Source organism: Neofelis nebulosa, chromosome 15 (genome assembly GCF_028018385.1).
Source record: "Neofelis nebulosa isolate mNeoNeb1 chromosome 15, mNeoNeb1.pri, whole genome shotgun sequence".
NCBI classification, from domain to species: domain Eukaryota; kingdom Metazoa; phylum Chordata; class Mammalia; order Carnivora; family Felidae; genus Neofelis; species Neofelis nebulosa.
In genome coordinates, this window is record NC_080796.1 from 31,919,988 (window position 1) to 31,932,218 (window position 12,231).

Sequence of the window (12,231 nt, forward strand, 5' to 3'; positions counted from 1 at the left end):
AGTATCAGGTTTCCATTCATTGCATAGCCCTCCCCACATCCTTCTCCAAGCCAAAAAATTCTGGAACAGTGTTACTCAAAGTGTGATCCAAAGAAAGCAGCCCCAGCAGTTGCTGGGTACTTGTAAGAAGTGAAAATTCTGGGGTTTGGTCTCAGACCGACAGAGGCAGAATCTCTAGGGGTGGGACTCAGTAATTTGTTTTTCCTCAAGCCCTCCAGTAATATTTATGCCCACTAAATCTTGAGAAACACTCTAAAACATAAGTACGTAAAGCGATGAATCTGGAGCATCTTGGTGACACAGGTGGCCTGTGCTTTCCAAGAAACATGCTGAAGACTGTGTTACAGCCTTCCAAAGTTCTAAGGCAGCACAACCCTTTGATGGTATGATGCTACCTATGCAGTGGGTATGGTGGACGGTGTTTGCCATAAATAAACAAAATGGCAAGTGTGTTTTCTGGATAAACTGAGGCTAAGGGTTAGAAAGAGGTATGTGAAGCAGACATGGATGGAAAAGAAGTTTCTCTTCCTCTTTGCCAACCTCTCTACATTGTTATGATTTTTACTTGCACCCAGGAATGTGGGTGCATTTAGCCTTTATAGAAGGAGTGCCGGGAATAGATAAGGTAACTATTCAAAGTCTGCGGGAAAAGGTTTGAATGAAAAGCAATTGGATGGGCCTCCAACATCCATTCTGTCGCTTACTGGCTCTGTGACCTTGGGCAAATTACACAATTTCTCTAAACCTCGCTTTCCTCATCTATAAAAGGGGAATGATAAGCCTTGCCTTGCATAGTTGTTTGAGATTTAAATGTGGCTATAGTTGTGAAATGCTAAGTATGATAACATGACGTAGAAGGGCTCCACAAAAGAGAACTATTTTAATTATTTTCGTGATAACACATTAAATTCATCAAGGAAACGGATTTCACACTTTCTGTATGCTAGAGATGGCATCAGCTTCTTTCCATGGGCAGCTGGAGGTTGAACATGAGGGTTGGATGGGGACTGTATTAGAATCGCGGGGGGGGGGCGCTTATTCATATTCCATAATACCTCACTCCCTTCATGTCATGAGCTTTGGGTATCCTTTCCTCATCCCTTCCCAATTTCCCTTCAGTGTATGTGAGAGAATCCCCCCTGGGGATGTAGTTTTTTAACAACCCAGCAGGCGAATCTGATGTGGTCCCTCTTTGAGACTCCCTGCAGTGTTCCTGTATCAAACTAATTAGATAAATATTCCTGGACATTTAATTTTGGGAACCTTTTAGGTGATGCATTGGTGTACCTGGAGCTTTATAACACTTCCCTTGTATTAAAGGAGTCATTTGTGAATGCTTTTACCCATTAGGGACATTTTTCTTTGTTTCCCTTTCAATAGAAAACTCCTTGCTAATTTCTTATACTAGTTGCGGATACAGGCCCTAGCTTGGTTTTTGTCGTTGTTGTTACTTGACCTAGCTTCTGCTTGATAAAATAGAAAAGAACATTGGAATAGGAGTTGTACGACCCAGGCTGTCCTTAGGCTTCTGCTACCACGTCCTAGGAATAAGAAACCATCCAACCTTAGAGCCTCACCATTTCTTTGTGTCCAATGTAGGCCTTAATCTCTCATGTCCTTTCTGGCTCGAAGAGTCTAACACCTGTCAAATCCTACTACTGTTATAACATACCATTTTACTATATGTACACTAACAAAGTGAAGATCATTGAAGAAAATTATGTTAATCACAAGGCTGAAGTATAATTAGCATGCCAGTTGCTTGCCAATAAATGTCAGTAACTGGAAATAGTTTGTCCTCTAAATAATCTCTTTACCTAAACCTTGCTAAGCCCCAGTTATTTGTTTAAAAACCTTTATTTTATAGATAACACAAAAGAAAGACTTTGATCCTAACGCTGTTCTCATCACAGATTTCAAAGGTGTGAACTCAGTTCTGCATCAAAGAGATTTTTGACTTCACCATTAGTATATGCATCCTGGATTTTATAAATAAATTTGCCTTTCTTATCCTCTGACATTGAAACCCATTCACCAGTTTATTTTTCCTATTGATCAGGGATGCAAGAGAACTCTGGTGTCTGGGACAGCACTTTGGTAAACAGAGAGGTACCCCCAAAATATTTCTTGCGATCTTGGGTTTTTCGAAGCCTGGGAACTGAGCTGGGCTCCAGCCCACCCCATGCCAGCTGAATCAGGGCTCCTGGACGTCGAACTATTACCTAAGCCACCCTCCCCGCTGCACCAGCTGTACCGCTCATTCATAGTGACCCAGTTTCGGTTCTTATGTAAGCACCCTGCATCACAGAACTAAGAGGAAGATGCCGGCAGCAGGCAGCACGTGTGGCCACGGGTATGTTCTTGGAGATTTTGTGCATGCCCAGGGGGATGCCAAGATTCTGCTGAGTGTTCCAGGAATTCTGGACACGAGCCTCTCCCTTCCTGCACTAGATAGACACTAATTTCAAAAAGATGTGTAATGTTCATAGAGCCTTGACTTCTTAGAATGTCATACAGAGAAAACCAAAGTGAAATAAAAAAAAATGAAATAAAAAAAAAAAAAGACAGATCCTTTTGTTTCTCTCTCATCTTCCTGAACTATTCACCACCCACCACCTTTAAGTTACCAGGTTTGTCTTGGGGCATTAGGCATGTTTATTCTGTATGATGGCACCTTAAGCCCCCAAAATACAGGCTTCATGGTCACTAACTCGCATGGAGCACTCCCTGAGTGTCGGGCCCTGCGTGTCCTAACTCCCTTCACCCCCAAAGCTCCATGGAGCAGGTACTGTTAGGATCTGCATTTCACAGATGAGGGAACTGAAGCACAGAGAGGTTAAGCATAGTGCCCAAGGTCACACCTAGCTAGTGTGTGTCAGAGCCAGGGCACAATCCCAGGCAGAATGGCTTCAGGGATCAGAAAGGAGTCACTCTTTCCTTCTACTTGGGATCTGTGGGGACTCAGAAACTCCAGGACCTGGGTATCTGGGAGGGAGCAGGGTCTGGCATGCACAGGGCCCCAGGCTGGGGAGCACAGCTTATGCAAAGCAGGTCATGCTGAGAGATGCCCATAAATGCTCATGAGCCTTTCAGAGATAAACTGGCATCCTTCATTCTAACCAACTGCAGTTTATGGAGAAGCAGAAGGGAAGGAGAGGGTCCTGGTGGAAAGAAGGAAGGGGGAAGAGGGGAGGAGGGGCAACAAGGGACAGAAGAAAAGGGAGAGACGCTGGGAAAAGATGCTGAAGAGTCAGGGGAGGACCAGACAGAGAGTTTGCAGGGATGAGGTGGGAGGGGATGGAAGGAGGAAGAAAGGATGTAGCTGACAAGGAGGAATGGCTCTGGCTCTGGTCCCATCCCGTTCCTTTGCTGGGTCCCAGAAGTGGGAAAGGTGGGCCAGGTGGTCTGTACACAAAGCCCACTCCCACCATCTGCTCTGGGAGGGGGAGGGGCTCCCACCCCTTCTCACATCCATTGTTCCCAGGTGAAGTTTTTCTTTGCACAGTGACCCTCACCCCTGCCTCCAGAGCCAGCCCTGGGAATATGGAGGGTGGTGAGAGATCAGGGTGGAGAGGGGTGGGGGAGCAGAGGAGGAGGGCTGTGGGCAGGCACAGTCTGTGCAGAGCTTTGTGAGCTTTTTCTTTACCACAATCTGTTCTCTAGACGCTACTGCTTCTCAGGTCTGGACCCTCCCCATCTCTCCTCAAGCTCTTCCTTTGAAATCCCTGACAAATTTTAAGAGCCATATTTTGCTTTGGTTCCCCTCCCACTGTGTCTGAAACCAGCCCTGGAAATGCAGATGACCGCATTTTTGGGTTGAGGCTGCCTGAAAGCGCTCGGCATCTTTACAAGGTCACTCAGCCATGCTTTGTTACAGTGTCCCCAGGCCACCGTTGGGGAATGTGCCAGTCTGCTCTATGTGATGCTTCTGTGTCTCGGGAAGGATGCTCAGGGAGGTGCTGCGGGAAGAAGAGAGTTTAGTCCTCCATTGTCACCACAGATAAGGTGATGGCAGGTGTCCTCCTGTGGGAGAATCTCCAGCTCTGTAAGCTAGGTGTCACATTTGCCCCACTGTGATGTCCTTTCAGTGTGACAGCTTGATTTGGGGTTATTGTCCATCCCTCCTTTGAAGGAAGAGATGACGTGAGGTTCTCTGGCGATCACGAGAGGAGACACAGGCAGAGTGGTCTCTGAAGTCACACAGATGTGTGTGAACCCACTGTCCCCTGTTACTGGCCATGTGACTCCAAACATTGAACCCAAACTCTCCAAGTCTCACTTTCCCTCTTTGTGAGACAAACTCCCGTCCGAGCTAACATTTACTGACTGCTTGTAATGAGCGTTGGGCACTTTTACGTGGATCGCCTCATTCAGTTCTCAGAACAATCCGGTGCAGTAAGTCCCAGCATTATTCCCATTTTACAGATGAGATGATGTGGGCTTCAAGATGTGAGGACACTTTCTGAGGTCACACAGATTCGGACCCAGACAGGCTCTCTGGCTCCAGAACCTCTGCCTTGATAATAGGGTTGGTGTGAAGATTGAGTGAGTTGACATATGTAGACTGGACAATGTAGAACTGGTTCGGGGTAAATCCTCAGTGCATTGTGGTGATGATGTTGCTGAGGAGGAGGACAGAAAACAATCAGCTAAGAGCTGTGTCTTGTGCAGGCCTGACTTGCAAAGGGAGCGCAGAGCAGACTCTTCCCCAGGGAGAGTTAATAAGATCCAACCCCTCACTTTACAGATGAAAATGCTGAGACCCAGGGAAGTCGAATGTGTTGTCCAAGGTCATAGAGCTAATTATGGGCCTGACTCTGATCAGAAGGGATGCTCCCAACTGGGACAGTGGTGCTCCCATCCCAGGGGGGACCAGAAAGGTTCTGTAGGCTGCCTCAGTGAAGCTGACAGGAAGTCATGAGCTGGGTATGAGTTTGCCATACATTTACTTCAAATCCCCATTCCTCCTGAGTCCATCTCCATGGCTTCTAATGTAATCCAGTGCCCATCCTTGTCTCTAGGTTGTTCTTCTACCCAAGATCCAACTCTGCCTTCCACAGGGACTCTTTCGATTTCTCCCCATCTCATCTATTGCCATCATTCCTGGAAACCTCACCATCCATGGAGTTACTCATGGCCCCCTTGTCTTGGGCTGAGATAGCACTCCCTCCACCCCCCCTCCCCCCAGCCATTGCTGGTGCAGGCATCGTTTGGGCCCCACCATGATGCAGAGCTGGAGACTGGACTCCTGACTCACGTAAGAATGCCTGCTTTATAATTTGGTATCCATGCCACTTATTAATCATGTGACCTCAGGCAAGTTATTTAACTCCTCTAAGCTTCACTTACTTCTCTACAAATGGCAATAATATGAGGACCTATGCTATAAGTATGCCAGAGGTACCTAAAGCATTTGATGCAGTGCCTGGCCCAAAGTGCTCGATCAGTGCCTGCGGTGGTTGTTTTCAAGATTCCTCCTCTAACTTCAACTTTTTTTAAACCTCCTGTTTATCCTTCTCCCCTTTTCCTATGTCCCAATGTTTAGATCCTAAATCCTGCTGTTCTCTGGGTTTAAGCTTCCTTTACCTACCTGGACCTGATGGTCCTTTCTTTGACTGAGAGGCACATCCCCAAACTAAAAGTTCTTGCTTCCTTCTTGGTGCATCGTAACCTTGTCCAGGAACTAGAACCTAGGCCTTTACAAGTGTTTGCCTGTTTCTTATCATGTTCCTATTCATTTTTCCAAAGTAGCTGTTGTCAGCCCTTCCCAAACCCCTACCACACACACTGGACTTATAATTATTCAATTAATTATCTTAAATTATTGCTCACTATCTGTGACCCTAGACTAGCTTTTGAGTTCTGTGAGGCGGTGACTTCATTTGATTTACTCATGTCGTATCCTGCAAACCTAGCATATGGAGGCAGACCACCTTCACAGGGACTTCACCGCAAATTAACGAAGATCAAGGCTGTTCAAACTTACGTATCTCAGATATGTCCCTTCCCTGACCAATTCTTTCCGTCCTCATCCACCCTACTTTCTTTTACTCTACTTCTGATTTTAAGGAGCACAAGTTCTTCTACTTCTTCTGGGTCCCCCTCCTTCTCCAGAATTTTCCTTCACCAGATACATTCTTTTGTTTCTTTAATCTTTTATCTTCCCTTGCTCTTTTCCTTCTGCCTGCAATACATCTGGAAAGATCTTGCTTTGGAGTCATAGGGACCTGGTAGGGAAACTTGGCTTTTCTTGCCAGCTGTGTAACTGGGACATTGCTTCGACTTCTGTAAGTAAGCCTTATGTCTTCATTTGGAAGATGAGAGTGCTACTATCTATGGATCAGCATTGTTGTGAAAATAAATTGAGCTAGTGTTTGCAAAATCTCCAGCAAAAAGTGTGGCATATAGTAAATAGATAAAACTCCCTGCCCCAAATCCCAAATAAATACATCAAAATAAAACCCTACCATGCCTAGGTCCCACCACCTTCTCCTGCTAAAATCAGACAGGAACTCCTTCCTTCATTTTCTGGCACCCAAACTAGAAACTTCCTGGTATCCACATGCAGCCCTCTTCTCTCCATCATAATTCTGTTCTCAGGCTTACTTCTCTACCTTCCTAGGGGTAACATTTTATTAGTTAAACTCTTTCCTTTAATTTCAACTCCTCCTATTCAACCAGTCTTTTCTGATTAGATGCACATCAAACATACTCAAGACTAACAAAACAAAAAACAAAAACACAGAAAACCGCATTTTTTCCTGACCTCCTGTTTCCTTCTAGTAAAGCTATCTGATCTTTCTACTCCTCTTCTTGCAAGAGACATCTGAGTTCACTGTTTTCTGCTTCCTCTCCTCTCATTCACCACCACGTTCACCACAGTGTGCCCAGGATCCCCGTTACACCACTAAAGCTGCTCCCTCCCATGGTTGCTGAATCTCACCACCGAATCCAACAGCCACATCTCAGCCCATAGCTAGCTTGACCTCTGGGTAGTGCTGGACACGTGGCCGCTTCCTCCACCTTGAAACGTTCTCTTCGCTGGCTTTTTGCAGTGCTGTGTTATCCTTCTATCTCTCAGGCTCTTTCACAGACCTCTTGATGTATCTTATGAGTGGGCTCAATAATTGTTTACATTTTTTTTTAATGTTTTTTTATTTGGAGAGAGAGTGAGAGCAGGGGAGGGGCAGAGAGAGAGAGAGAGAGAGAGAGAGAGAGAGAAGGAGAGAGAGAGAGAAAATCCCCACAGACTCTGTGCTGTCAATACAGAACCCAACTCCGGGCTTGAACTCCCGAACCATGAGATCATGACCTGGGCCAAGATCAACAGTCGGACGCTTAACTGACTGAGCCACCCAGGCACCCCAATAATTGTTAACATTATTATTATTGTTGCTGTTATTATTATTATTATTGTTAAACACTAATCTTGAGCTATTTCTAATTACTCGAACACTCTTAATTCTAGGCCTTCACTTGTGTGGCTCCCCCTTCCTGCCAGACTCTTCTCCACCTTCTCTTCCCTTCTTTCACTTAGCTTCTGGCTCTTCAACTTCACATCTCAACTTAGAAGCTTCTCCCTCCTGCACATCTTGCCTTTCCTCCTTAGGTCTGGCTCAGGCACCCCTTCTGGGTACTTTCCTGGCAACCTCTGCTTTCCCTGTCATACCACTCTTCATGTATACCGTAATTACCAAATTATATTTTCTTGGCTCAAATAGCCTCTCACTGTAAGTTCTGAGAGCTTCGTTGTGCCTGTTTTTTAGCCCCTCGCAGAATGCCTGGGTCCCATAATGGGGGTGTGCGAATGAGTGAATGGATGGGTGGAGGTGGCATTATTGCTGTGTTGGATTGGGAATTAGTATACCTTATATTTTTAATGCTACATAGTATTACCTGTGTGAACTCTGTCAAGCCCCTCCTCCAAGCTTCTTGCTCTATACAATTGAGAAAAGTTCAGCAATATTCCCGAGGGCACTTTGCAGGTGCTCTCTCTTTTTTAATCTGCACAAAGGCCCAACACAGTTGAGACTTTGATGAAAGGAGATAATGTCTGCATCTTGTCTAGCATGGATGGTTTCCCGAGCAGGGCTCTCTTCACCAATGCCATCAGTGAAGGCAGAAAGGTAATGTTCTTTCTTTATCTGTAACTTGATTCAGGTTGCTCGCAAGCGCTTGTTTTTGTTCAATGGAAAATAACACGAAATCTAACATTAACAGCAAACTTTCAGCTTTGCCATTCAAGGTATTTATTTAGTCTCTTCTGATTTAAAAACAACAGGCTCGTCCAAGTAACTCTTCCAAGTCACTTTGAATTTACTCTTTTAATGTTTTTTTAATGTTTATTTATTTTTGAGAGAGAGAGAGAGTGAGGGAGGGGGGGAGTAAGGCAGAGAGAGAGGGAGACACAAAATCCAAAGCAGGCTCTAGGCTCTGAGCTGTCAGCACGGAGCCCAACGCGGGGCTCGAACTCATGAGCTGTGAGAACATGACCTGAGTTGAAGGTCAGGTGGTTAACCGACTGAGCCACCCAGGCGCCCCTGAATTTACTGTTTTAGATAAATGCAGTGTTTTAGCATTCTCTCCCTGCCCTTTCCTTCCCACGCCCTGCCCACAGTGGAAAAGCAGCCGGAGAAGGCCTTTGGCCTGTGGTCTTTAGGTCCTCCTTGCATCCACTGATAGTGTCCATCCACTGCTTAGAGACCACCTTGCTGAGCCAGCTCTGCCTTGGCTCTCATGGGCGCTGAATCTCCTTGGAGGCTTCCACAGCTCCAAATGGTATTCTACCCCCCCTCTGCCTCTAGCCCCTGCTACAGGTGCCTCTTCTGCAAGCAATGGCAATCTCCTGGCAGGCAGGCAGGCTAACTCTCAGGTCTGAGTTCCTCAGAGCCTGTGGAAACTTCTGGATTACCTTCGTAAGAACTTGGAGGAAACAAGGTATGGAAAAAAGAGCATCCACAAGGGTTCTTATGGGCAGGGATTTTATGACCTGTTTTCTGATGTAAGTGTTTTGTGCATTAGTAGTTTATAAAAGAAATCATTGAATGAGTGATTCTCTAGCCATCTCTCTGCCTAATCATTGCCACATTAGTGTTTCATGCTGTCTTTGATTCCCATTTTATCTTGGATTTCTACTCCCTCTTCAAGGTTTTAAACCCAATGTAGGAATGAGGGTGAGTGGGACCCTGAGCCAACCTTTCATAGGAGTCTAACCTATGTTACCCCCCTCTTCCTTCCTTGGCACAGGAGCAATTTTATTTACATCCTCCCTGATGGAAAACAACCTTACATCATATTCTGCTTTCTCCATACTCCTTGTCTTAGAGGACCATATGTCTTGTCTTAAGGTGACCGTATGTCCTGGTTTTTGCCTGTGGTGGTCATGGTTTATGCCTATTGTCTCTGTGTAATTAATAGGCATGCCCCTCTTCGTTCTCAAAAACGTCCTGGCTTAGATGGTAAATTTCATGGCTACTCTGCTTTTGATAAACACGTGAAACTCAGGCCTCCAAACTTAGATTTCTTTTTGATTTAAAGCTTGGCTTTGGGAATTGCATCAAAACCCTTTTCTACCCCAATTTCCTGCCCCTTGCAAGTAAAGGCTTGGTTTTTATGACTGTTGTTCTAATGAGGGAATTATAACATCTATTTTTTTTTAATGTATGTTTATTTATTTTTGAGAGAGAGAGAGAACACAAGTGGGAGAGGGGCAGAGAGAGAGGGAGATACAGAATCTGAGGCCTGGGAAGGCTCCAGACTCTGAGCTGTTAGCACAGAGCCTGATGCAGGGCTCAAACTCATGAACCTGGAGGTTATGGCCCGAGCTGAAATCAGGTGCTCATCTGATGGAGCCACCCAGGTGCCCCATAACATCCATTTTAAAGACAAAGATACCCAATAACTTTAATTAGGAGAAATGAAAATGTTTCACAAAAGAAAAAACAAACATTTAAATATGGCAACAGCATGGCACCACCAATCCATGATCCTGGGCAACACATTGTCCTGGTGCACATTGGTGGGCCTCAGATATTCAGGTGATTCCATCCCTTAGAATTAAGAACTGTTAACGTATTGTCCTTTTGACAAATTTTAGAAAAGAAAGAAAACATTGTAGCCAGAGTCTTTTTTTTTTTTTTTTTTTTTTGATTAGAGAGAGAGAGTGGGAGAGGGGCAGAGGGAGAGAGAGTGAGAATCCCAAGCAGGCTCCATCCACACCCAGTGCAAAGTCTGACTCGGAGCTCGATCTCGCAATGGTAAGATCATGACCTGAGCTGAAATCGAGAGTCAGACGCTTAACCAACTGAGCCACCCAGGTGCCCTCAGAGTCATTTTTAACCAATGCAGTCACTTTATTCTAGGCTATGTCTGCCCATCCCCTGAGGACAGTTTGTAGAAAGCTGTAGCTCTTATTTGAATAGTGAAGAGTATATTGAGGGTTAAGATAATTCATAAAATATATTTTAATATAAAAACATTAGCTGAGTATATAGGCAATCAATGAATGTTGTTTTCCAAATCTATGTGGTAATCTTATTCTGCTCATCTTATTCTGATTAGAATCAGAGCACGTTGCTCTGTTTTGGCAACATGCATGACATTGATTTTATTTTATTTTATTTATTTTTTAAATGTTTTTATTTATTTTTGAGACAGAGACAGAGTATGAGCAGGGGAGGGGCAGAGAGACAGGGAGACACAGAATCTGAAGCAGGCTCCAGGCTCTGAGCTGTCAGCACAGAGCCTGACGCGGGGCTCGAACTCACGGACTGTGAGATCATGACCTGAGCCGAAGTCGGACACTCAACCGACTGAGCCACCCAGGCGCCCCGCATGACATTGATTTTAAAAAATGAAAAGGTGTGTTCATCATTAAGTCATTGGGAGAAAATTATAGTTAATCTTAATTAAAACATGTAATTTGGTAAGCAGGATCTTTTAAAATAAAGTATCCATGGGATGAACCATTAAAACATGGGGCCTTAAAAGGTTTTAAAAGAGGCTGGGAATCTTTTACAGGCAATAGAATGGCTTCAGCGACTGAATTTCAGTAGGGTGTTTACTTTCAGAAGTTCTTCTGGTAGTAGTGAAGGATTTGCCCTGAGGCATTCACACCCTCCCTTAGTTTGTCTTGTGAAAGATTGTTTTTTTAGGGTGGTTGACTTGGATTAGGGTACAGAATGCATTACGAATATCACTTTGGCCTCATTAGAAACATGGGCTCACCAGTAGACTCAGGGGACAGCTGACTCTGCATTAGGGGACAGACAGTGACCACTGAGGGCTGATGAGCAGTGACCAGGGTTTCCCACAGTCACTATTACTGTGGCTTCCTAAACATTTCTCCCTAATATCACTCTGATCCTTGAGTAGGAAGCAGAGCCTGCCTCCGGGGATACCGGTGTGTTTTAAGAGGTAGAGTCTCCAAGAGGATGTGGAGGAGCAGTGGGGGTTGGACCATCAGGGCCAGTCTCACATTATTACTACCTTTCTCTCTTTCATCTACAGTCTGTGAGCTTATGCCTCTTCCTATCTCTCTTCCTTTTCACCTTCCCCACACCCACAGATGGGGTGGCCGCCTTCCGCGCCTTTTTGAAGACCGAGTTCAGCGAGGAGAACCTAGAATTCTGGCTGGCCTGTGAGGAGTTCAAGAAGACCAGATCAACTGCAAAACTGGTCTCCAAGGCCCATAGGATCTTTGAGGAGTTTGTGGATGTGCAGGCTCCGAGGGAGGTGTGTTGGCGGTGGCGAGAGTCTTGTAAGACCTCTATCCATGGCTCCTGGCTCACATCTCTCTCTTGGCGGGGGTTTGAGCCAGTCTTGTTGGGGACTGTCTTCTGAACTGAGCCTCGCTGCTCTGATGGCTCTTAATGAAAAGAGGATCACTTCTAAAGTGCACAGCCCAGGGCTTCTAAAGAGGGGCTCTATTAGGAGTGCTTTAGTTGTCTTTCAAACATGTGCCTGCAAGACCTGTGTTTCTATAGGGATTCTGTAAGGATAGATGCCATTGAATCCATGTTAGTTTTCCTAGTGGAAGGCAGCACAGGTTAATGGGATGAGCATCCACTTTGGAATCTTATTCCAGTCTCAGCTCTACCAGTTAGAAGCTGTGTGGTCTTATCCGAGTTATCTAGTCTCTCTGACTCCCATCTGCCCCAAAGTGAAAGTGTACCTTTCAAGACTACTCTGAGTATTAGGGATAAAGCACCTCGTCAACATCTGTCACTGCCT

At 45.2% G+C, this 12,231-nt stretch overlaps 1 protein-coding gene across 11 annotated transcripts in view; it reads left to right on the plus strand.

Moving 5' to 3' along the window:
• Positions 1-12,231, plus strand: part of RGS8 (regulator of G protein signaling 8) — a 167,657-nt gene that overhangs the window by 113,984 nt on the left and 41,442 nt on the right. For 10 of the 11 annotated variants that reach the window (XM_058701566.1, XM_058701571.1, XM_058701568.1 and 7 more), the window contains one exon: positions 11,567-11,733. The exons of the other annotated variant lie outside the window; for it this stretch is intronic. In XM_058701566.1, coding sequence (XP_058557549.1) covers positions 11,567-11,733 — 167 coding nt within the window. The remainder of the gene's footprint in view (positions 1-11,566; positions 11,734-12,231) is intronic. 11 annotated transcript variants of the gene reach the window in all.